At 41.2% G+C, this 23,041-nt stretch overlaps 7 protein-coding genes and 2 long non-coding RNA genes across 12 annotated transcripts; 6 read left to right on the top strand and 3 right to left on the bottom strand.

The window, feature by feature from the left end:
- Positions 1–33: 33 nt before the first annotated feature.
- On the bottom strand, positions 34–3,494 carry LOC104822492. Its single transcript, XM_010553741.1, has 2 exons — positions 2,935–3,494; positions 34–2,557 (listed from the first exon to the last, which is right to left on the bottom strand). The coding sequence occupies exons 1-2, from the start codon at positions 3,195–3,197 to the stop codon at positions 1,168–1,170; spliced, it is 1,653 nt and encodes a 550-aa protein (XP_010552043.1). The 5' UTR covers positions 3,198–3,494; the 3' UTR covers positions 34–1,167.
- Positions 3,421–3,977, top strand: LOC104822493. Its single transcript, XR_773214.1, has 3 exons — positions 3,421–3,508; positions 3,620–3,797; positions 3,891–3,977. It is a non-coding gene; the product is annotated as an uncharacterized LOC104822493 (long non-coding RNA).
- On the bottom strand, positions 3,892–5,410 carry LOC104822494. 3 transcript variants are annotated; one of them, XR_773217.1, is made up of 4 exons: positions 5,317–5,410; positions 4,601–5,071; positions 4,379–4,508; positions 3,892–4,109 (listed from the first exon to the last, which is right to left on the bottom strand). It is a non-coding gene; the product is annotated as an uncharacterized LOC104822494 (long non-coding RNA). The 3 variants fall into 3 exon arrangements; XR_773216.2 differs by having other exon boundaries at positions 4,601–5,109; positions 5,317–5,365; XR_773215.1 differs by lacking the exon at positions 5,317–5,410 and having other exon boundaries at positions 4,601–5,310.
- A 100-nt stretch (positions 5,411–5,510) lies between these two features.
- Positions 5,511–8,170, top strand: LOC104822491 (FHA domain-containing protein FHA2). Its single transcript, XM_010553740.2, has 3 exons — positions 5,511–6,234; positions 6,833–6,990; positions 7,759–8,170. The coding sequence occupies exons 1-3, from the start codon at positions 5,643–5,645 to the stop codon at positions 7,966–7,968; spliced, it is 960 nt and encodes a 319-aa protein (XP_010552042.1). The 5' UTR covers positions 5,511–5,642; the 3' UTR covers positions 7,969–8,170.
- A 305-nt stretch (positions 8,171–8,475) lies between these two features.
- Positions 8,476–9,034, top strand: LOC104822489 (wound-induced basic protein). The gene is made up of 2 exons (XM_019203515.1): positions 8,476–8,615; positions 8,822–9,034. The coding sequence occupies exons 1-2, from the start codon at positions 8,545–8,547 to the stop codon at positions 8,892–8,894; spliced, it is 144 nt and encodes a 47-aa protein (XP_019059060.1). The 5' UTR covers positions 8,476–8,544; the 3' UTR covers positions 8,895–9,034.
- Positions 8,898–11,673, bottom strand: LOC104822490 (putative G3BP-like protein). 2 transcript variants are annotated; one of them, XM_010553738.2, is made up of 10 exons: positions 11,405–11,670; positions 10,993–11,043; positions 10,737–10,874; positions 10,347–10,641; positions 10,015–10,262; positions 9,765–9,930; positions 9,567–9,694; positions 9,413–9,472; positions 9,193–9,256; positions 8,898–9,113 (listed from the first exon to the last, which is right to left on the bottom strand). In XM_010553738.2, exons 2-10 carry the CDS (start codon positions 11,023–11,025, stop codon positions 9,070–9,072), a joined length of 1,176 nt encoding a protein of 391 aa, XP_010552040.1. In that variant the 5' UTR covers positions 11,026–11,043; positions 11,405–11,670; the 3' UTR covers positions 8,898–9,069. The 2 variants fall into 2 exon arrangements, with proteins under 2 accessions (XP_010552040.1, XP_010552039.1); XM_010553737.2 differs by having other exon boundaries at positions 10,737–10,791; positions 10,993–11,673.
- A 2,176-nt stretch (positions 11,674–13,849) lies between these two features.
- LOC104822488 (cyclin-C1-1) lies at positions 13,850–16,639 on the top strand. Its single transcript, XM_010553736.2, has 9 exons — positions 13,850–13,987; positions 14,094–14,200; positions 14,601–14,640; positions 14,799–14,843; positions 15,195–15,313; positions 15,438–15,552; positions 15,760–15,810; positions 15,899–16,046; positions 16,248–16,639. Exons 1-9 carry the CDS (start codon positions 13,956–13,958, stop codon positions 16,350–16,352), a joined length of 762 nt encoding a protein of 253 aa, XP_010552038.1. The 5' UTR covers positions 13,850–13,955; the 3' UTR covers positions 16,353–16,639.
- A 160-nt stretch (positions 16,640–16,799) lies between these two features.
- Positions 16,800–19,755, top strand: LOC104822487 (cyclin-C1-2). Its single transcript, XM_010553735.1, has 9 exons — positions 16,800–16,910; positions 17,020–17,126; positions 17,497–17,536; positions 17,718–17,762; positions 17,862–17,980; positions 18,099–18,213; positions 18,502–18,552; positions 18,843–18,990; positions 19,367–19,755. The coding sequence occupies exons 1-9, from the start codon at positions 16,879–16,881 to the stop codon at positions 19,469–19,471; spliced, it is 762 nt and encodes a 253-aa protein (XP_010552037.1). The 5' UTR covers positions 16,800–16,878; the 3' UTR covers positions 19,472–19,755.
- Positions 19,756–20,246: 491 nt separating this feature from the next.
- On the top strand, positions 20,247–22,841 carry LOC104822486 (GTP cyclohydrolase 1-like). The gene is made up of 2 exons (XM_010553734.2): positions 20,247–21,134; positions 21,442–22,841. The coding sequence occupies exons 1-2, from the start codon at positions 20,921–20,923 to the stop codon at positions 22,590–22,592; spliced, it is 1,365 nt and encodes a 454-aa protein (XP_010552036.1). The 5' UTR covers positions 20,247–20,920; the 3' UTR covers positions 22,593–22,841.
- The last annotated feature ends 200 nt before the right edge of the window (positions 22,842–23,041 follow it).

Below are 23,041 nucleotides of genomic sequence, written 5' to 3'. Positions count from 1 at the left end.
TTTCATTTGGGCATGATTGATAGTTTGCACGAATGAGTTTTGAAGGAAACTTTATTAGTGCCCCAAGCACTGGGACTAGATTACACAGCAGAAAGCAAACAACAGACACAGGCACATTCGCATAGATGCTCTAACCTTATTTATTTACGTTTCAAAGGGAGACCTGACTCATGCTATAGCATATGTGGCCTTGTCATGGGAATGTAGCAGTGGCAACACCACCGCTACTTCCAGTCTGAGACCCAGCTGCTGGGTTCTTCTCTTTGGGACCAGCAGAAATTGGAAAATGGGCGAACCAGCCTTTAAGGAAAGGCCAGAGAAACCACCAGTCTTGTTGGTTATAGTTGATGGCCTTGTCGTTCTTCACTCGCATATCTCTCCCTCCTTCAATGCCAGAGAGAAGCGCCATCACTACAAGCATGATAACAAGCAATGCCTTGGTACTTTTCTTCTCCATATCTCTCGTTTTTTAGCAGCTTTCTTTTGTTCTTGGCGGTGATGCTGAGAACTCACAGCTCGGTTTTGTAGGCCAAGTTGGTGAAGAGGGCTTGTCTAGTTCATCAATTTAGTGAAGGGTATTGATTGGTTTATGCACAAGAGGTCATGACCCTTTTGGAAAACTGACCACCTAATGACCTCTTGATTTAAATTTCTGCATGGTCCATAGTTTCCGTTCATGTTCTTTGATTTGGATTGTTCTGATGGTGGTGGTTATTCGTGGAAAAATCATCTGTTACAAGTAACAACTCTTCAAGTTTGACTATGCGTTTGATCTTAAGATGCGTTTTGAGTTATGTTCTACCTTCAACAGACTTGAGTTTATGCTCCGAGTCATTCTGAAGCTCAACCATATCGTACAGAAATGGACCATACCAATGGGCATGAAACTTCTCTGCGTTATGCTCGATTTGAGGGTAAAATGGCGTATTTGGGATGCAACTTTCAGGAACTGGAAACCACAAATTGTTTCCAGGGCTTAAACCCGTAATGCCCTGGTTGTACTGTGTGTTCCCTGTTCTTTCTTGTGTTTTCTCCGACAAGTCTGCACAAGAGTTATAATGATATTAGTTTACACAATAGTGCAAGACATCTAAACTAGACAAACGTCTTTCTTCTTTAAGTCTGTAGCTTCTTTCATGTTTGTGTAGGTCTCAATATGAGATTGGATCAGAACATCCATCTTGGTGAAGAATGAACAGCCCTAGGCAGCGGTTTGTGCATCGGATGCTCTGAACCATTTTTTTTCTTCATGACTGATGAGACCGTTGGACTGTAGTAGTCATTGCTCCTCTGCGAAGTAGCTCCTTGTGAATAAACCTTCTTCCCATGGACAAAGCTTCTTTGTTTCTCCAGCATTGCTCTTCGAGCAGCCGAGCTTTTCTGTGGAGTTCGCCATCTATTATAGCTCACACAGCTTTGGCTTCTCCCCACTTTCTGGTGAAACTTGCTCTCTCTTGGAGGGGTCGGGTAGTTTCGGCTCTCGGCTGTTTCTGCAGAGTACATTGTCTCTTCTTCACTACTGAACCCATGATTATTATAGGCTTCAGACACTCCGACTGGCGATGAACTTGAGATGACCTCACTGTGAAAACCATTCACTGAACCTGTCGAAGCAACCTCAGCCTCTCTGTCTTTGTTTGAGTCTTTCACCGTTAGATTCTTCAGAGGATGTTGTTCCATGGCAGGTCTCTTCTCTTCTGGGCATTTTACCGGCTGAGAAGGAAAGTTTGGAACTTTAACAACCCGTGGAGGGAAGTTGATATCCAGAAGCTGTACCGGGCTTGTCTCTTTCTTCCTGAGAGGACCAGATGTTAACTTTGGCGATTCATATATTTCCGGGGTCGGGATACCCTGCACATGTGTATTAGCAGCTTGTGGATCGGGTTTTGAGGTTTCTTCTCTGTCTTCCTCATTATTGTTGGCAGCGGCAACAGAAGAGCTTGAACCAGTCTCATCTCTTGTCTTGGATACAGACAGGGTAGCAGCATTGTCATCAGCAGCAGCAGTTGGCTTGAAAACACGGCGTGTGGTAAAGGAAGCACAAGAATGATCGCTCCTCTGACCCGAAGACAGTAATCTAATGAGTGGCAGCTTGGGTTTTGTATGTTCATCCAGACTACAACCTTCCCAATGCTGATTCAGCCAGTCGCAAATCACCGGTATCGGGATACCAAACTGCATCAATGTCTTCTTCCACGACGAAGTAGAGGATGACGATGAATTCGAGTTCGGGGATGTAGCCAGTTTTCTTGGATCACAGATCATGAAGGCGAGGTTCCCTTGCACGTCGAATCCAGCAGACCCGGGACTCCAGATCATCTCATCGGTTGACAGTTTAATGAGATTATCTGTGGCTACAACCAACTTCCCCTCTCCTACCGTCAGTTGGGTCGTGGAAGTATAACCTAAGAGGTAAACCACGCTACCCAGATCCAGATTCGGCTTAGAACATGTCTTCAAGTAATGCAGCTGCTGGTTCTGGAAAGCTGAGTCGCTGCCATCAATGGGGTCCAAACCAACTATGGTGAGATCGAGAACGGAACTGGTGATGAAAAACCTGCAAAACAGACAGGAGGAACGCAACACTGTTTAGATGACATTCATCTTCTCTCAGTAACAAAATGGGAAAAAACCTGAAAGATGTCCAAGTAGTGACATGATCCAAGAACGAGTAGAGAAGCATCTTTACAGGATGAGTGCCTAATTCTGTAGCAGAGATTTTGGTGACATCCCAGAGAGACAAAGCGACGCGGCAATGATTTCAGAGGGAAAGTACAGTTTTAGCTTTTAAGTTCCACTCAAACTATTGCTAGATCCAGAATCATTACAGACAATATTAAAGGTATTGACTTTGTGCCGATTCTCGAATCTGAGCAGTTTCTCATTTTTACAGACAGAATTCGAACTAATTCAATTCCGAGAGGTGGGACCTACCTGTGAGGAAAGAGGGAGGCTGCGAGGCCGTTCTGGAGACGGATCTCGGCGGACTCGGCGGCGGAGACGGAGGGGAGGTTGAGGTGCGTCGTGAGGAGGAGGTTGCGGTGGATGAGGAATCCGGTTCCCGGAGAAACCCCATTGGCGCCGGGGACGAAGATTCTCGCCATCGCCGGAGCCTTGCCGGAAAATATGGAAGCTCTCATCTTCTCGCTCTTCCTCACCCCTTTGCAGAAGCACCATGAATCCGTTATCACCCTCATTTTCTCCCTCGCACACACTGTCGATTTTCCGGATTCTGGTGAGATGGGTTCGTCCAAATTCGTGGCTTTGGTTCTGGGTTTCGAATGGTGGATCTGAAAAAGGAAGTAAAAAATTACGAGAAATGTCGATGGTGATGAGTTGATGGGTCTGTAGTTGTACGATACATGTATGTTTCTGTCAATGTTTGGGTTCTAAAAATACAAACTTTCTGCGGATGTTTTTGTCCGAGGCGGAAGAAAATCGGGAGACAGGAGATGAAAGAGAGAGGCCGACACACAGACAAAGGAGGAGACGACGAGGGAATCGTGAAGTGAGTAAAGGGATGCTTATTTTCTTTTAGCTGGATTTTTCCGGTTATTTTATTTATGGAATAAAAATTCGAAATAATTCATATTCATATATTTGTTTTTTTGCGTTTCAGTGTGTAACTGAGAGAAAGTATGAGATGACAGTGAGGCGTTGGAGGATCTTCCATGTGATGAACATGGACCATACACTTGTCATGATTACTGATTCAAAGGGCCATTATTAATTTCAAGTATATTCCAAAACATGGGAAGAGTGGTCAGAAAAATCTCTGAATTTCAGTATTCTAGCATGTAAAATTACCTCTTCAGTGGGTTCCAACAGACATCTCATCCATTTACTTGATCTAGTTGATTAATGGTCCTACGCTCTTTACTGTTTTGCAGGTGATGCAGTTGTTTTTATATTCCATTTTGAAGCAAAATCTTTTCTTGTCAATCAAGCAACCACAGAGGAAAATACAGAGGACATGCAATGCAAGATTGAATCTTTCTCATAGATCAAAGGGAAAAGATCATTTGAGTGGTCATCCAACTGGTTAAACGAGAGGGCTTTTCGATCTGACCCCTTTCTGCCTTAGGAAGCATTTGGCCCCTGCAATATTCCTGCAAACAAAGCAAAGGCAATGACAGATAAACCAAAAAGCAACAGGGATAATACAAACGTTATTCTAACTGGCTGTTAAGGGGGCAGCAAAATGAAGAACAAGACAAGATTCAAATGGCACCAATTCCAAATTTCCAACCAGGTAATAGACCATAGCATCCGAGGGAGACTATGAAGTAAAAATGGGGCAAATCAGAAACTGAGCTTTAATCAGGACATCCTTTGCTAGCTAAGAATAACAAAGATGAGCTTGTTGTTACCCACCGACCTGGGAATAGTTGCAGCCTGCAAAAAGGCCAAATCCAGAAGGCAGAGATTGCCACCAGGAAGCTCAATCTTTAACACACTGCTTCATCGACCTTTAGGTAGAAGGTTCTTTACCGAGTTCTGGAGACATTCTGGACAAAATGAAAGGAAAGCATTGCAGCGTGAAGGCATACCGATATCAATACATTCTTCTATAATTGTACATGTAGAAGAAATCACTCACCCTGCTACCATAAAGCAAGACAACAACGATGGACTTTTCACAGTCCCATCACTTAAACATTATATACCTTCGCAAAGCCCTGCACAAATCTCTCAAACACAGCAAATAGTTCTCGAGACCAGGACGCTGTATGTTTCAAATTCTAGGTCAGAAAAAAACCCCGAACTTCACTTTTACAATTGGACAGTAATCAAGTGCCATCAGATGGGATACAAAAAGTAAATCAGTTTTCACTGTTCTTGCGCAGACTACAGCATTAACTCAAAGCCCTTGCGAAGAATTCTCAGACATCACAGGCAAAACAATTCAAGAATCAGAATCTTAAAAGATCTGGGAAACTCACAGATCAGATTATGAAACTGACATTTCACCTCATAACAGGGATTATGAGCCATCAGTCGGGATATGAAAATAAATGACTTCTCACTGCTCCTCAGATTACGTCATCCAAATCTTCAGGAACTCAAAGCCCTTGCGCAAAATGTCCCAAACATCATATGGCATCTTAGCTATCGAATCCACAGGTTACATGCAAACCAAACCTAAACTAAACTTAACAACAGATTCCTTGAAAAAAGACGAAAGAAAATGGCAATAATCCGATCAAGCCGATGTTTTCCCACGGAACATTTTTTATGCGGATAAGAACAAATAACATCAAAATACGAAGCTAGAATCAAAAGTTCGAACATTGACAAAGAAGAGCGAAGATATACCATTTCCCACCACATCTCGCTTTTCCGCCCTTCCCGAACTCCCGAAGTTCCTTTCGTTAGGGTTTTAGCCCAGATCGGTTTTTATCCCATTAGGATTTTGGGCATTTATCTAAGGTAGGGTATTATTGTCTTTTCACTTCAATTTTTACAAACTTATCATCGACTGCGATAAAGTAATCCCCATTTCCAAACAGGTGTCTTTCCCTTTTTGTTTCCGTCCTTGGAAGAGAACCCTAAAAAAATTTCCAGGTGGTCTTCCCCTCTTCTGATCTCGATATACGACAAATCCCAATCAAACTCCATTGTTTTCCGGCGAATTTATCGGCATGGGTACAGCCGTCGGAGGCGGCAGTGATGTGGAGGCGGGATTCGCTAAACTACAGGGAGAGGATTTCGAGTATTACATGCAGACATACTCCATCATGCTTGGTCGGAACTCGAAGAAATCCACCGTCGACGTCGATCTCTCCTCTCTCGGCGGTGGAATGAACATCTCCCGCAACCACGCTCGGATCTTCTACGACTTCACGCGCCGACGCTTCGCCCTCGAGGTCCTCGGCAAGAATGGCTGCCTCGTTGAAGGCGTCCTCCATCTCCCGGGAAATCCTCCGGTGAAACTCGATTCTCAGGACCTTCTCCAGATTGGGGACAAAGAATTCTACTTCCTGCTTCCGGTTCGGAGCATCCTAGGTGGTCCGTTGGGACCCAGGCACTATGTCTCGAGTCATACTAGTGCTGGGGCTGTGGTTCCATACCACAACTATTATTCGGGTCCTGGTTCTGGGTCGGGTAAGAAAGGTGGGCGGGGTAGAGAGTATTATGAGGAGTATGACGATGATGATGATATCAGGAGCAGTGGGAAGAAGACGAGGAGAGATGGGTATGATGGATATGGCGGTTCTGCGCCTGTTTCCGGTGGTAAAAACCAGATTTTCATGAAAGTTTGAGCTCTTAGCGTTGCTTCTCTTTGCAAATAATCTAGCATTGTTTTGGGGTTTGTCACTCAAAGTTCTGAAACTTGCTCATAATTCTGGATTATATGGAGCCCATGGTGCATATAATAACATGCTTATTTGATTGCATTCTTTGTAGTCGAGTACGATTTAGTCATGGATGTGGCGCTATGGTCCTAAAATGATGCAAAAGAGCTCAGGATGAAGAACTAGGGTAGTTAGAGTGAGTGTATCTGGCAAATTTTGCTGCTTGAATTCGCTTTAGATATTTACTTTTTTATTGCCCCATGTTTCTCGGGTGAACTTTGTTCTAGACGAGTTGTGTTACTGAATGCTAACAAAAAAAATAAAATCAGATGCTATTCCCTTTATAGTGACATTTTCTGTGCAAGTTATCAATTCCATGATTTGGATTGTGCTCTTTAAAAGTTTGTGGGTATCCATTCCTCTTTGTTTCCACGAAATTTTCTTTATGCTAGAACTACCCAATTTAGCTTCAGAGCTGCACTAAGAAAAGGGTACTGCATTTAATTCGGAAGATCACATCCACTTCATCTCTGCAGAGAAAAAGGGAGAGGGAAGGTCGAGGGTAGATCGTGAAGCTGATGATCAACAAGTGTTGCAGCTTGAGGAAAAGGATGTCGTGTCATCTGTCGCCACTGTGCTGTCTGATTTGTGTGGTCCGGGGGAGTGGATGCCTATGGAGAAACTTCATTCTGTGGTTAGTTCATGCACTAGTTACCCTCTCATCTTCTGCATAGTGCATACACTAAAATTTCATGGATTTTCTATGTTTTAATCTCTAAAACACCAAATTCCACTGAGTTCCAGATCATAATTGAAAGCTAGCTTGTAGGGTCCCATAACGATGTGAGATCATACGACACTAGTACACTTCCGACCCCCTAATCCACTCCTGTTGGCCTCCCTTTGTGCTATGCAGTTCATATGGGTTTGCTAGCTGGTGGATAGAACTCACCCTTAAAAAATAGCTTGCAAAGAGAGGGTGCTTAGTTTTAGTCGTACACCGCTATGGGGATAGAACTGACCCTTAGAAGTTAAAAGGCGTCCCTGTATACAAGCCATCAACCATTCTATGGCCTGGTGAGGAGTGGTCTGGCACATGACACGGGTTTTACAGTTTCCTAAGTAAATTTGATCGAGTAATGAGTTAGAATTGTTTGGGTCATTCTATATCGCAGTGATTGAGTTGAAACTTATTCAAGGTATGTCTTATGTCTTTTTATGCTTGTAAACCTCTGTAGATACCTGCTGAAAAAGTTCTGCAGTGAGTAAATGTTTCTCCATCAGTATTTTTTAAGGAAACCATTCTTAATTGGGAAACCCGTGTATACACATTAGTTCACTAGATTGTGATAGATTGATCCACTTGTTGCATAGACTTTCATCCTGTCTTGTATATCTCAACTGTAGTTGTTGTAAAATCCAGAGATTTAGTTATGCATCATCACTACTTGTGTGGTTTCAGATACTGGAGAATTATGGTAGCGTGTGGCACCACAGTCGCGTAAGGAGATACCTCACACCCGAGGACTGGCCCGTTCCTGAAGCAAAGGGCAAACCATGGTACGGATTGCTCATGTTGCTGAGGAAATACCCGGAGCATTTCGTGATCAACACGAGATCCAAGGGCAGGGTCACCCTCGAATTCGTCTCTCTTGTCTCTTTACTGTCATGAAACTAGATCGAAAAAGAAGCCATTGGAAGGGCAAATCTGCTCGTCTTGTTCCATGGAACCTACCCTTAATGTTAGTGCAGTATAATGTTTTGTTTGATGGGTCAAAAGATCAGATGGGCCCACCATGGTGTTGTTTGTAAAGGAGGAGTTTTGTGTTTAATGTCGCCGTGTTTTTTTACATCTGGTGGAACGTTTTTTGATATCCAACAAAAGCATAGAACGTCCTGTCGTCTTGCTGAACCTTTGGCCACTGTTTTTTTTTTGTAAAATCTGACTTCAAATGAAATGAGACGTTTTCCGTTCCCGTGATCGTGAACAGCAGGGGGAAATTAACAACAGAAAATTGGATTGGATAGAAGAGAAATCGTGAATTTTGCACCAAGCAGCAAGAATGGCAACAGCTAAACGGCAGGTAGTCCGGATATTGGGCTCATTTGTTGGGTTAGGCCCAGTGAGAGACCCAATAATCCGAGCCTCCTTGTCATTATCTCCGGCTATATGTCTGATGTCTATTCCTCTTCGGAATCCAATTAGGGTCTCCGACATTTCCAGCATTCGAATTCGATAATACAAAAGATGATTTACGACGTCAACTCTTCTCTCTTCCGGTCCTTCCTCAGCCAGAAGGGTGGAGCTTCCGACAAGAGGTCGGTCTCTCTCTCTGTCAATTTGTCGGTCTAACCATGAGCCATTCTCGTTCAGTCGAAGCTCTTCCATCATTGATTCGTAACTATGTCTTCGTGTGATTAAAGTCTTTTTTTCCTGCGAAAATCTAGTGTTAGTTATGAATTTGGTCAAATCTTTTCTATCAAAGCCCTTTTTCTGTGAATCAATGGTTGTCGTGTATCGGCAGGAAGAACGAGGAACAGAAACCAAGAGAGCAGAAGCCGAAAGCTAGCGAGAACAAGCCTGTCATGAACGAGTAACAATGCATCCTCTCACTCTTTTGATCCCTTTTTTTTTTTGTATTTGAGACTTGTTGCCTTCCTTTGTCCTCTTTGTAATCACCTTGTGTGTTTTGTGTTTGATTTCAAACCAAAAAAAAAAAAAGAATTTTGAAATTTCATCCTGTTTGTGGTTTTTTTGTGGGCATCCCTCAACTCAGCACCCGTTCCGATGTCCAGAGGAAGGGCTTTCTCCGTTACCTGGCAGTGATAACAGAAGGTTCCTTTAGTAGATCATTGGAAAAAATGATGATAAGCTTATAATATAATACCAACTCACCTCTAGAAGCAGATCTCCTCTCCTCCACGATAGCTTCCCACCCACCAATGATTACAGGCGAAGCCTATCAGCAACAAAGGTTAATAATGATACAATGTCTTGCCAATCAGCAATTAAAAGATCAGAAAAGAATTTTTAGTGCCCATGAAGAGGAAACTCTCGACTCCCCGACATATATGAGGCCATTTTCAGCAATACGTTGGAGCGTAAAAACCTATACCTCTATCGCCCTCCGAGCTGCAAGCGCCTCCTCAAACTCCACAGACCCAAAAGCGAATCCCTGTCAATGAGAAAACAAATCTAAGATCAGTGTCCGAGACAAAGGCTTGCAGATTTTGTCAACCTGTCTGGTTAGCAGATTTGTCAATCTGTACCCTTTGATGTTCAACTTGGATTCCACCGCTTCTAATGGTTCCAAACTGCTTAAATTCATTCTCCAGCATGGCTTGGGTTGCATTGGGAGGGAGATTCTTCACGTGAATATATGCACACTCAGCTGCAGCTGATATATACAAAAAGTTTAAGAACGTATAAGATTTGAAATCTAAGAAAATATAGAAATTGAAAATCACCTTCGGAATCCTGATTGACCACATTTTCAATAGCATCAGCGGCCACAAGAACTGCGTGAGATTTTGCCACTGGAGGATCGGAAGCCGCTTGTTGTTCTTTGTCTTCTGATACCGGCTTTGGATGAAGTGACGTGGCAGCTAAAACTCCAGTTTCCTCCTCCATGGCCTTCAATGATGATCTCAGTAACTTCGCAATACTAACTAGATAATGCAAGCAATACATAGACAAGAAATTCAAGTAGAAACTCACGGTCTGTCCAATTTCAACAGAGGCGTAAGCTATGTGGGGAACAACATCCTGAGATCCAATTTCATGTTCAGAAAGTTTTTGTGAACCATCTGTAACCTCTTTGCCCGTGATCTCCAGTTCCGCGACTTTATTGATGATCTCAGGAACTGGGGCTTTCTCTTCCATGGCTGGAGTATCCAAGGGCTTATTACAGGCTTCCTCATCTCCAGGATTGACCGATGTAGAAGCATTATCGCCTTTGGTTGAGGCTGATTGAAATGGGACTGCATATACTTAGCACTAAAACAGGCAAACAGAACACTGAATACAGAATGAATGGAGTTTTAACCTACCAAGGGGAGGAGGAATGGATGCTTCAGAGGCTTTCCTAGTTACAATATCGCCATCTTTGGTCTTCAGTTCATCAACAAATCTAAAGACGTCATTTAAGGCGAAGTAACCATTTTCTTGGGGAGCAAGGACGAAAGTCTGGATGAATTTTCTTTTGATCTTCGTCTCACGAAAAGGAAAGTAGCCAATAACCACAACGAGCACACATTCTTTGCAAGACATTTGGGAATCCACAGTACTTATCTCAGCAGCTTTAAAATCTCCATAAGCTAGTCGAAGAAGATTCTCATCCGTACCCTGCTACCAGTTCAAATCAAACAAACATAACTTTAGCAAAGTTTCTAAGACAATGATGTTAGGGACCATGCAACGAAAAATAAGAAGGAACTTACGTTCGAGGAGGAGATGACTCTCATCTTCCCATCCGGGCCCGGACGTTCAATCCTACTGAATATTTGATAAAAGTAACGGAGAAACTCCGGCTTGTTATACAAAATGTGATAATACTGGAGTACAAATGCATTGCCCACCTGTTTTCATCAACAAATTACACTTCTAACAACATACGCACATCGGAAGAACCACTTAGAAATACAACCAGATGGGTTTGAGTTGCGTGCCGGGGAAAGAAACCCCCATTGTACGTACTATGTTCGGATATTGTCGTGAAGCAGAAGCCATAGCCTGATAGCCACCAACCTACAGAGACCAAGCAAGACCGTGATACAGCCAAAGCATTTTGTCCAAGACCAATTTTCAAAACTCGCTTCTACTTGCAGATCCCTAAAATTAACAAACAACATCCAATCGCGCAAATCATTTCCGAAGGCCCGATCGCTTTCGTAGAGAATCATTTCCTAAGATATTCACAGAAGAGACCTCTACACCAAAACCCGTATCCAAGGCTTAGACATGGCTGCTCTTTTCCTCGAGAAAAGAGTCGAAACATCGCTTTCACATTTCATCCATAGTCTTACAGAGAAAGAAACACTCCGAAACACTGCTGATCAAAGCGAGACCCATCACATAGAATGAAGCAAAATTACCGAAGAAAACTGACCTGAAAATCTTGGAGAGTAGAGAAGGCGAGTAAGAGAGAGAAGCTTCCTCCAATGTCGACTCCTAGGGTTTTGCAAGATTGCAAGACGCGCGAAAGAGGGAAAAAGGAGAGATAACAAGAAATGCTCTAGGGGTTTATAGAGAATGATGCAGAGAACATTTTAAATCTCAACCACGTGTGGAAGACAGTGCAGCCCGTTATGCCTTCTTTTAATTACAATAAATTGTTAAAATTAAAGTTTAATTAATAAGAGTATAGTAAGTTTTGTCTCGATTGATCATTATAATTTAATTTAATATCCATATCTTATGTAGTTTTGTAATTTCTACATCTTTAAATGTTTTAAGATTTTTTCTTTTGTGGTATCCTTGGAAATTTATTTCGTATCATTTTTTTTCCAAACCCGTATCCATTTGAATTATTTAAATTTATCATATCCAAACCAACCGTTTTTCAAACATGTGATGTTTCCAAAAGACAAACGAAACCAATCCCGTTTGACATCCTTTGAATTTACGTGCACATTGTTCTCTCCGTTTCAAAATAAATGTTGTTTTAGGATATTTCACAATTTTTAAGAAAAAAATAGAATAAGTCACATGTACCCATTATAAAAACAATGTTATCATTAATAATTTATTGAAATTTAATAGAAATAAAATTGAAAACTATTGTAAAAAAATGTTTTGAAAACGTAGAATGACAAATATTTTGAAATATGAAAAATAGTCTAAAACTACGAATATTTTGTAAAGGGAGTAACAATTATTTTTAAAATCTAAACCCAAATAATATTCCGAGTCAGGTTTCTTTGGAAACCAACACAAAAGAGAAAAAAAAAAACCCTACCATAATTCACATGTACCATTACGAATGGCAACTCTGAACCAACGGGAGAAAACAAAAAGACGGCGCCGGAGAAAAAAAAGGACCGGTGAACAACGGCGGCACGAACAGAATTTTCCGGTGAGATTAGTCAAAGGTTGGAAGTTACAACGGTGATATGTCTTAACGTATCGGATGAACTCGGCCGGCGAAAAAGACCGTCGGTGACACATGCACACGATTCTGATGTCTTCCCATCGGCTTCGTTACCGATGGTCCTGACGCAAGGCATCTGAGCAAACCAAAACAAACTACCGTTGACATTGCCGTTACCGTTATCACTGGCAACAAGGGATGTTAGTGTGGTTAATTATGTTTACAGTTTGTTTTGTTTCTGGTACGCACCCGTCTGATCTTTCTGATGAGATATCTTCTTCTGTCCCGTCTGTACCGATCGGTACGTTGTTAACCGGAGCTTTATATTGTTCGGTTTGCATGGGATATTGTTCCCGGTCCCAGTCGCTACTTTTACCACGTGATAAGGCTGATATCAAATTTTGCATGCTATTATTATATATATATATATAATCACAAAAATCTAAATCTTGAATCACACACAAACCAATCTCAAAATATAGTGTAAACATTAAAGGGATGAGCGTATATAAATAAAGCCAAGCCAAATACTTTGACGAAGATAACAGTTGGGATCCGAGACACGGGAATAGATAGTTTAGTATCTTTATCCTTTGTCCAGGGGTTCAAACCCTACTATGAGAATGAAATTATTATTCAGCTCAAATATTTACTGTTGATTCAGAGAATAAGTTTGAATATGCAAAATTTAAAAGATGTCGATTTATAGTTGAATGCGGTTTACAACTAAATATAAAATCTTTTTAAATTACGAAATAAATCAATGTTCTTCGTTGCGTTTGTTCCAAAGTTACTCCGCGTGGAGGGATCGAATCCCAACATCGTTTTTCCTTACCTTTGACCTGCTCGCCTGCCAGCCTGTCATAACGGGCTGATTTACATCTCACGCGTGTGTCGCAGGCTCGTACGTCGTGGGCTTGGGGTTTGACCCGCAGGCGCCTAAGCCCAACTACGGCCCGAGCGTTAGGCGCGCCTGGTGGCCAGGTCCGGCGGACTGAGGTCCATGGGGACTGTTAGGCGCGGGTGGTGGCCAGTTCGTCTCCGTTTGTAAGGGTAGGTAGTCACGGGATTCCCCAATATTATCAAAAAAAAAAAAATTACTCCGCGAATCTCGAGTTCTTAAATTTCAAGTTAATCCTGGATACACGGTCAACAAGTAATCACCGGGTCCCATAATATTTTCAGTAAATGTATGGCTGACGTGGCACAGTTTGGTAATCCACCTCAGCAAATAATCCGTTGCGGCTCTTCGTGATGGGATCGTTGACTATCTACGTGGACAAGTCAAGGTGACACGTGGCCCAGACGAAGGGGTCAGGATTTTTAAAAACAGATATTAGACCATTGTTTTGGATCGCGGACTTGGAAACATTAAGCTCCAACGTTGAGCATTTGGGCCGAATATGGGCTGGAGTATTTAATCTGTTTTACAAAAACCGAAATATACACGGGATCAAACATTTTCGCTGATTCATAGTTATTACTAACTGAAAATAAAAAGGAACGATTTTTATTTCCTTCGGCTTAATTACCCTTCTCGCCGGTCGACATCTCCGGGGAAACGGAAAGCATGGCCGCCAATTTCTGGACTTCGTCTCACTAGTAAGCTTCCTCGACATGAAATCTGAAAAACCCTTGAAGAAAGTTCATTCCTTTTCGCAATTTCGCATCAATTTTCGGATTTCTTTCTCTTTTTTTGTATGAGCAGCAAGCAGCTTCTTGGCCCAGAAGACGTCGATGTGGTTCATCCTCAGGACAAAGAGAGAGGAATTTCCCTCGAAGATTTCAAGCTCATCAAGCTCCACATGTCTAATTGTATGTTTCTTCTGCTAAAATTTTTGGGTTTTGTCCGATTCGGGGTTTCCGGGTTGCTATTTTTTTTTGCCCAGTATTTCTATTGGGGTTCTTGTTCATACGGGTATAATTAAGCAAACCCATTACATTATTATTTCTTGGTCATGTTTTGATTTTAAACAACGGAAAGTTTCACCATTTGTTTGCTTGTACTGGGATGAATTGTGAATTCTGCTGAATCTGAATGCCATACTTTACCTAGGATTCTAGTAATGCCCCAAGTTCATGTCGGTTAATGGAGTTTGCGAGCTTGTTATACTTGCAGGCTCTTTCGATTTAATCTTAGGTTTGAAATTGAAACTTGAGGTTTCAAAGAAAATATGACGAAATTGAGTTTATTTATGCCTCATTGCTGTTGCAGATATAACGAAATTGGCTCAACACATTAAAGTGAGGCAAAGGTTGGTTTTGTTATCAGGATCCAATTGCTAAAAAGAGTTTGTCTTTCTGCCTTAAATCGTCATTTTTCCCCGTTAGATAAAGATACGTCTTTTATCCACGCGGCCTGGAAATTCATAGTAATCATCCGGGTTTTCCGATCTGTGTCGATTTTATGCAGAGTTGTGGCCACTGCAATTACGTACATGAGACGGGTTTATGCCAGGTATGCCTCGGTATTTCCTCTAAGCCCCATCAAACTGGATCTCGTATTTACTAGCATCACAATATGTTTCCATCTTCGTGCTTTTCCTTTTTCCCTAAAATGTTGCATGTTAATAGATGAAAACTAGTTTTCTCCTTTAGGAAAAATATTAATGCCAATGCTTGGGATTAACACTTTGAATGACTAGCCTTTTCTCTCTCACATCGGTCTCGTCATGTTTATATTCACGTGACCTATCTCCGTGACCAGATTGTCTATGTTGCATTTCTCTACAACTTACAGAGTGTATACCAAAGCAAAGGATTGAATGTTTTTAATCTAATTTCTTTACTTAACATCTTATGCTCTCAGAAAGAGCATGGCAGAATATGAGCCCCGTCTTGTTGCTCCTACGTGCCTATACTTGGCATCTAAAGCTGAAGAAAGCGTAGTTCAAGCCAGAACTCTCGTCTTTTACATCAGAAAAATATGTAATATCCGCTACTGAATTTTGATGTTTCGACTGTCTTGAATTACCATGAAATTGTAGTTTCTGGCACATGTTTTATGCGTTATGCTGGTGAAATGTCGATAAAGGGCTGTGCTTCATCGCAGATTCTGATGATAAGTACAGATTCGAAGCAAAAGATATACTGGGAATGGAGATGAAGGTCTTGGAAGCCTTGAACTATTATCTTGTTGTGTTTCACCCTTACCGCTCATTGTCTCAGTATGTACTCATCTCTCTAAACCATCTTTTAGAGTCGCATATCACCATGAAAACTTTCGGTTCCCTGTTATGTACATATGTGTGTATTCTTTGATTAGAGACTTATGTGTCTTGGACCTTTGTACCATTCTGAGAAAGTTGTATATATCTACATTATTTTCTCTAACCGTTTAAAGAACTCATCATTATTGTTTTTTTTTTTGGAAGGTTCATGCAGAATGCTGGCATAAACGATGTAAATATGATCCAGGTGACCTGGTAAGAACGACAAACTCTTCCCAAGAAGTAAGCTTTGGGACATGGTTTAGCATCTGACGAAATCGGTTCTTGAGTTTTGAAAATGCAGGGGAATCCTTAACGACACATACAAGATGGACCTGATTCTTGTGCACTCTCCTTACCGCATTGCACTAGCCTGTATGTTCATAGCCAGTGTCTACAAAGACAGAGATATCACGGCATGGTTCGAAGATCTTCATGAAGACATGAACTCGGTACGTCTTTTTCTTTTCTTTTTCACCCATCCAAAAGCTGAAATCTCAATTCTTCGTTCCCTGAACGCGTTATTAAAGGTATCAACGCGAAAACAGGCTGCAGATTCAGCTAAAAGTCAGAGATGGGCATTAGTTTTTTTTCTCTCTATAATGTTATTTCGATCTTAGGTGTTTCTGACGATGGTTATCAACATGGGTCAGGTGAAGAACATTGCAATGGAGATTCTGGATTTCTATGAGAACCACAGGATGATCACTGATGAAAGAGTGAATGCTGCTTTCAGCAAATTGGCTCAGAAACCTTAAGAGCTTTATTACATCATTTTCCCCCCATCTTCCAAAGTTCTTGTGTAGCTCAAGTCCCCATTTTAGTCTTCCTTTTGTTTTTCACTGAACCAGTGAATGAATTTAGTTTTATTGAATTTGGTAAAAAGGGAAGAAATTGAAAATCCTCTTCTCATCAAATCTCGCCCATCAACTGCTATTGTTAATTATATTTAGTCAACATGGATAATTGTGATCCCAAGTGGTATTCATCATCTGTATATCAACATTATAGTTGGAAATATATTCGGTGTACTAAGTTTTGGACTGTTCGGGTTTTCATCAATAAAGTTTGGGGTGCTTTTTCCAATTTAGAAAAGTTGGGGATCTATTTGGGAGTAGTAGAAATTGAGGACGTCTTTTGTAGAAATATGAAAGAGTTGGGGGCACTTTTTGGATTTTCGTAAATGATTTTGAAAAAATTGGTTCTGATAATTTGTCGGAACGAATTAAAAGGAAAGACCATCGCGTTTTGAAGTTCCTCAAGGGAACAAAGGAAGCAAAAGCAATGGCTTCCGATTTCTGGACTTCATCGCAGTAGTGAGTTTTTTTTTTCTAGTCTAATAACAGATCTTCATGACGAAAACGATCCTTTGGCTATCATTTTTGTTTAAATCTGGTTAATTTTTTTCTGGGTTTTGATGAACAGCAAACAGCTTATGGACCCAGAAGAGGTTGATGTTATTCATCCTCTGGATAGAGAGAGAGGAATCACCGTCGAAGATTTCAAGCTGATTAAGCTTCACATGTCCAATTGTGCGTATGATTTGATTTGATTTGAAGCTTATTTTTTTTTTCCTGGGGTTTGTTGATTTCCTGATTTTCCATGAATCGGTCTTTTTGGGATTCTTCTAATTCTTGTTCTACATTGGATTTTTTCAACTGGGTCTAAGCTTTGTCCACTCGAGTGCTGCATTGCCTTTCGACTTCCTCATAAAGCTTGCGAATTTCATACGTAGTGGTGTAGCTCCGTTTGTGTTCTTTGATCGAGTTGTAATCTGTACGGAACATGAATGGGATATTATGATTCAGTTTCTCGTAATAGTTCCAATCTTTTGCTAGTACAGTTGGTTTCGATTCACTGCATTGATCGTCGAGATTTAAAGGATGTTCTTGTTGGTTCCAGATATAGCGAAATTGGCGCAACACATCAAGATCAGACAAAGGTAAGTTCTTTTCCTCAGGACCTGTTGGAATGGAGATCTTTCGATGGTATGGCTTTGTTGATCTGATATTAACGTGGATTCATTTTGGGAAATTTGGTTTCTGCTTCATTTGGATTCACCAATGCTGAATTTTGACAATTGATCTTTCACGTGCTCGCTTTGTTTTTTGTGGATGTGGCAGAGTTGTAGCTACTGCTATAACATACATGAGACGCGTCTACACAAGGTATGCAATGGAGACTGTTTTTTTTTTACTTGGTAGGAAAATGATACTAAGCGTGAATCTTCTGTCTCTAATATCGGTTTCTGGATATCATCTTCTCAGGAAGAGCCTGACAGAATATGAGCCTCGTCTTGTTGCACCCACATGCTTGTACTTAGCGTCTAAAGCCGAGGAGACCGTTGTCCATGCCAAACTTCTTGTATTCTACATAAGAAAATTATGTAATCTTTTGCTTTGACTACGTTCTTGATCCCGTTTTTCTTTAAATTTCTCAATCTTTTGTCGTTTGAACTGTGTTTCTGTGTAGAAATGCTGATGACTTGGTAATTCGATCTGCAGATGCTGATGATAAGTACAGGTATGAGATTAAAGATATATTAGAAATGGAGATGAAAATACTGGAGGCATTGAACTTCTACTTGATTGTATTCCACCCTTATCGATCTCTGCCTCAGTAAGTCTTTTCTATGTTACATTCTCTATTTAGCTATCATCATCACTGGTGGGATCTTCCCTAATGTCTCCCTACAATCTCATTATGTGCGTCAGTAGCGAGTTGTCAGTCCAAATTTTGAAATCATTAGATACGTCCTTCAGTTAATACCCATTTCATTTCTTGCACCGTTTACACCTGTTCAAGTCTTGTCTTAAACCCACTTTCTCTCTGAATCATTCGGTAATCAAGACTGTCACAAAATGTGGTTTGTTCAATGCTTTTATTCCTGCTTTCCTGGACTTGCAGGTTCTTGCAAGATGCGGGAATCAACGACACTAGTATGACCCATTTATCTTGGCAAGTGTTCCATAACTTTACAATCACATTGGAGAAATTGATTCTGCCCTGGATAATGTTTCACACTTAACAACTCATTTTAAGCTGTGTGATGAAGATGGAGTTTATGCTCAAACTCACACTAGATCCTCTTAAAACCGGCTACTGGATTGCAATATAAGATAATCAGTAACACAACTTGCGACTCTGCTTTGAAGTTTTTTCTTTAATAGTGATCAGATGGTGGTTATTTAGTCGGTTTAAACGAAACATATGAGTTGCACTAAAAGGTGTTTTTCTGTGAACAACAGGGGACTCGTGAACGATACGTATAGGATGGACCTCATCCTTATACATCCACCGTACTTAATTGCCCTGGCTTGCGTTTACGTTGCTTCTGTATACAAAGAGAAAGACCTAAGGTCATGGTTTGAAGAGCTTTGCGTAGACATTAACTTGGTAAGTAAGTTTATGATCGTGTTCGCTAAATTCTTCCTCTGGATTTTTATTTACTACATTGATCTTAAACTTGCATCGCCCTTGTCTTTGATCGAATGAAAATGCTCTTGAGGAGAGAGAAGAAAGAATCGAAAAGCAAGAAAGAGAGACCTTTTAGTGGTTTAGGCGAAAGAAAAGCACCATAGGCTTCTCCTCTTCTATTGCATAGGCTTGTTCATGTCTTGTGCTGCTGCCAGGACTTGGAGGAAAAAAAATCGAAACCGAACCTTGACCCTTTTGTAGACCAAAAAAGCCGAGTATGGAAATGTTACGGGATCAAGATTATAGAGACGGATATATTGCGGCGATCTAATAAGGCTGTTCTAACCATTGGCAGGTGAAGAACATCGCGATGGAGATACTAGATTTCTACGAAAACCACAGAACGATCACGGAAGAGAGGGTCCATGCTGCATTCAGCAAACTCACGACAAAACCCTAGAGATTTGCTGGTTGGTAAATTCGAAATCAGTTCCCAGTCAAATGTCTTCATGCAAGAATGATCGGCGACCGTCTGAAAAAAAAACTCAGGTGAGAACAGAAACTCCTCAACTCTGCTCTGTTTTGTCTCTTTTGGGAAGATGTATTTGCAATAAATTACAGTTTTTTTTTCTTCCTGTTTATTGTAAATTAGTGTTTTTTTTTTGTTGGCGCCGAACAAGTTGGAAAATTTTGTCTTAACCAAGACTGTCGTTTTAAAACGAAGTCAGGATTCCCTCTAAACCATACCGCGGTTTCATTACAACCTTATCTTTGCATAGGTACATAATCGAATATTGAATCAGAGAGATACCATTTAGATAGTTGGATATATAAATTCACAAATTAGATTCAAATTGAATAGTAATTAGTGGGTATCATTTTTTATAGTCAGACAAGGGGCATCTTAGTTGCAATTCACAAATAGTTTCATGTACGGTCGGCACGTATAATACCAAGAGTAAAAAGAAAGGGCGTCTTAATTGGGACATAGACGATGTCCAAGATCCGTGCTTTTTTCAATGAAAGACTGTAAATTTGTGGCCATGTTGCGTGACTCTCTCGGGGTGAAAAATAAAACATATTATTACCCAAAAGGATAAAAAAAAGAAAAAGAAAAGGGCACTGAATATCTACACACACACATATATATATATAAGAATGTTGTCGTCAGGAAGATTTATTCTCAGGTGCAATTTTACATAAGAAGCAAACAGGAGAGAGAGAGTCCCATGAGTTAGGGTTGGGTGGTAATTTATCAGAAAGAGACAACGGAAGGGTCTTCGCCGCCTTGGCTTTTCTAAGTATTTTGCCCATTCAAAGGATTCTTTTTTTTTTTTTTTTCTTATGGGTACTGAGGAAATTTTGGAACTTTTTTTTTTTGGGTTTTGTAATTTTATGAATAAACGCACTCCGCTGATCAACGGCAACCCTTCACTCATTCCCCCCGCCTTGTCTTCCTTCGTACTATTATCCCTCAACTTCTGGGAACTGGATTTTCCGGGAAAATTATAACCGAAAGGAGAGAACTTTGATTCGGGTTTCGATTCTCTTCTCCTGGGAAGATTCAGTGTGGTTATAATTTTAGTGGGCTTTGCTCCCTTTGCTTCTGGGTTAGCTTTTAGCTCGGAAGTCTTCGAATTTCCTCATCCAATTATTTTTCGGCTAAGAAAATTTGCCCATCTTGTTTTCCCTGAGCTGATTTGGTCCTTCTCATTACAAATCGATAAACGTTGGTGTCTGTTCTCGATCTGGGTTCAGATTCAGCGATTTTCCTGTCGGTTTCTTTCCCCGGGATTCGTCTCTTGTATTGAATCCGAGGAGCTTTGATTGGAGACCTGCTGTTTGTGATTCGCTTGCTGATTGTGTGATTTGTATTCGTTGTCCATCGGATCCGGTGGTAGCTTTGTCAATGGGCGCTTTAGATGAAGGGCATTTCAATCTGGAGCTGGAGAATGATGGGAAGAATGGATCCATGGAGGTTGCTTTCGAGCACCAACCAGAGACCTTATCGATTCAAGAAGCAGTGAGAGTTCTCTTGCAAGGATTGGGTGAAGATATCAACAGGGAAGGCATTAAAAAGACCCCTTTTCGTGTTGCCAAAGCGCTTCGAGAAGGAACCAGAGGTATAATTGGATTCCCTCCTTGTGAATCTGATTGTGTTGTTAAGGTTGTCTGGAGGGGAACAGATTAGAACAGAGTATGTATCTGTGGCTGAATTATTGATAGGTCTCTTACTGGTAGTTCCATTGATGAATCTCAGTTGAGCTTGTTCAGCGACTTGCTTTGCATTTATGAATGATGACTGTTTCTTTATAATTCGATTTTCTTCAGCACCTATATAAGAAAGCACAGATCTTCTTTCATTTGGAAATAGATTCTTGGCACCCGGTTTCACATTTTTGCTGATGGATCATTGTTCTTACGATGCAGGTTACAAATTAAAGGTGAAAGACTTTGTACAGAGTGCTCTGTTTCCTGAAGCAGGGTTGGATGAAGGAGTTGGGCAAGCAGGTGGAGTGGGGGGTCTTGTTGTTGTCCGAGACCTCGACCACTACTCTTATTGTGAATCTTGCTTGCTTCCTTTCCAAGTCAGGTGTCACGTAGGTTATGTTCCTTCTGGCCAACGGGTTCTTGGACTGAGCAAGTTCTCTAGGGTTGCTGATGTTTTCGCTAAGCGGCTTCAAGATCCACAGCATCTGGCTGATGATATATGTTCGGCTCTTCAACAGTGGGTCAAACCATCCGGAGTTGCTGTTGTTCTCCAATGTTCTCACATCCACTTCCCGAGTTTGGAAATGAACTTTCTCGCCTCTAGCCACCATGGTTTTGTGAAGTTATTGGTTTCCTCGGGTTCTGGAGCCTTTGAGGATGAAAGGTCTGATCTTTGGGGTGAATTCTTGTCTCTTTTGAGGTTCAAAGGGGTCAAAACTCATAACTTGTGTAGAAACGGTTCTGTAAAAGAATGGTGCCCGAGTGTTAAAAGCTCCTCCAAATTCTCACCCGCCGACCCAGAAATGGTTTCTGCTGTCAATTCTATTCTGAAATCGTTGGGCGAGGATCCATCAAGGAAAGAACTCGTAGGAACGCCCACTCGTTTCTTGAAATGGATGATGAACTTCCAGAACGCCAACCTTGAGATGAAGCTGGGTGGCTTCGGATATGACAAAACCGATACCAAATCCAATGGCGAGATCGAGGAGACACTTCACTGCGAACGGAATCTACCCTTCTGGTCAATGTGTGAGCATCATTTGCTTCCATTTTATGGAGTTGTTCACATTGGTTACTTCTGCTCTGATGGTTACAACCCCATGGGGAAATCACTTGTACAGTCAGTAGTACATTTTTTCGGGTTCAAACTTCAAGTTCAAGAGAGGATGACCCGGCAAATCGCTGAGACATTATCGCCACTAGTTGGAGGGGATATAATAGTGGTGGCGGAAGCAGGGCATACTTGTATGATCTCTAGGGGGATCGAGAAATTTGGAAGCAGCACAGCTACAATTGCAGTTCTTGGTCGGTTTTCCACTGACATCTCTGCAAGAACTAAGTTTCTTGACAGCATCCAGAATTCTTCCTGATAGCCAGAGGACGTTTTCTGAATCCAGTTTCGGGTTTTGCCCCCCCCCCCATTCCGCTAAACATGAACATGAACAGGGTTCTGATGTGGAATCTGGCAAAGAATCAAAAGGATTGGAAGACAAGACAACAGGGCTCTGTTGTATGTTGTGTTTTTATGATTCTCTGATTGTTTCTATCCCTGACAGCACTTTGAAGGGATGTCCTGAGCTTTTTCCCAGAAATCAATCAATCGTTCTTGTTTTGATTTTGTTTTGTTTTGTTTTTTTTTGGCATTTGATTGATCCGACAACATGGAAACAAAATTCTGTTTCGCTAATTTTAAGTGTCTTTTATACGTCAAATCGATCACACTCGCTCACAAGCAACAATAATTGAAACTTCCATCATCATTTTTCGGTTGTGGTTGGTGCTCCAATAACATAGGAGCAAAGTTCTTATGATTTTGTAG

The sequence above is a fragment of the Tarenaya hassleriana genome, unplaced genomic scaffold (genome assembly GCF_000463585.1).
Source record: "Tarenaya hassleriana unplaced genomic scaffold, ASM46358v1 Cleome36, whole genome shotgun sequence".
Lineage (NCBI taxonomy): Eukaryota > Viridiplantae > Streptophyta > Magnoliopsida > Brassicales > Cleomaceae > Tarenaya > Tarenaya hassleriana.
The sequence above is the reverse complement of the archived record's forward strand: the minus strand, read 5'-3'. Positions and strand labels throughout refer to the sequence as shown.

Excerpts from the sequence above, each read along its gene's own strand:
- LOC104822490 (XM_010553737.2), bottom strand. The coding sequence starts at position 11,198 with ATGATTCTCTACGAAAGCGATCGGGCCTTCGGAAATGATTTGCGCGAT. Across the intron at positions 10,792-10,992 it reads CACGACAATATCCGAACATA|TAGGATTGAACGTCCGGGCC; the intron begins GTACGTACAATG and ends TCAAATATTCAG. Across the intron at positions 10,263-10,346 it reads ATCCATTCCTCCTCCCCTTG|CCTCAACCAAAGGCGATAAT; the intron begins GTAGGTTAAAAC and ends CATTTCAATCAG.
- LOC104822486 (XM_010553734.2), top strand. The coding sequence starts at position 20,921 with ATGGGCGCTTTAGATGAAGGGCATTTCAATCTGGAGCTGGAGAATGAT. Across the intron at positions 21,135-21,441 it reads GCTTCGAGAAGGAACCAGAG|GTTACAAATTAAAGGTGAAA; the intron begins GTATAATTGGAT and ends CTTACGATGCAG.
- LOC104822487 (XM_010553735.1), top strand. The coding sequence starts at position 16,879 with ATGGCTTCCGATTTCTGGACTTCATCGCAGTA. Across the intron at positions 17,127-17,496 it reads TAAGCTTCACATGTCCAATT|ATATAGCGAAATTGGCGCAA; the intron begins GTGCGTATGATT and ends TGTTGGTTCCAG. Across the intron at positions 18,553-18,842 it reads AGTATGACCCATTTATCTTG|GGGACTCGTGAACGATACGT; the intron begins GCAAGTGTTCCA and ends TGTGAACAACAG.
- LOC104822489 (XM_019203515.1), top strand. The coding sequence starts at position 8,545 with ATGATTTACGACGTCAACTCTTCTCTCTTCCGGTCCTTCCTCAGCCAG. Across the intron at positions 8,616-8,821 it reads GGTGGAGCTTCCGACAAGAG|GAAGAACGAGGAACAGAAAC; the intron begins GTCGGTCTCTCT and ends GTGTATCGGCAG.
- LOC104822488 (XM_010553736.2), top strand. The coding sequence starts at position 13,956 with ATGGCCGCCAATTTCTGGACTTCGTCTCACTA. Across the intron at positions 13,988-14,093 it reads TTCTGGACTTCGTCTCACTA|CAAGCAGCTTCTTGGCCCAG; the intron begins GTAAGCTTCCTC and ends TTGTATGAGCAG. Across the intron at positions 14,641-14,798 it reads CACATTAAAGTGAGGCAAAG|AGTTGTGGCCACTGCAATTA; the intron begins GTTGGTTTTGTT and ends GATTTTATGCAG.
- LOC104822492 (XM_010553741.1), bottom strand. The coding sequence starts at position 3,197 with ATGAGGGTGATAACGGATTCATGGTGCTTCTGCAAAGGGGTGAGGAAG. Across the intron at positions 2,558-2,934 it reads GCCTCCCTCTTTCCTCACAG|GTTTTTCATCACCAGTTCCG; the intron begins GTAGGTCCCACC and ends TCTGTTTTGCAG.
- LOC104822491 (XM_010553740.2), top strand. The coding sequence starts at position 5,643 with ATGGGTACAGCCGTCGGAGGCGGCAGTGATGTGGAGGCGGGATTCGCT. Across the intron at positions 6,235-6,832 it reads TTCTGCGCCTGTTTCCGGTG|AGAAAAAGGGAGAGGGAAGG; the intron begins GTAAAAACCAGA and ends TCATCTCTGCAG. Across the intron at positions 6,991-7,758 it reads TGGAGAAACTTCATTCTGTG|ATACTGGAGAATTATGGTAG; the intron begins GTTAGTTCATGC and ends GTGTGGTTTCAG.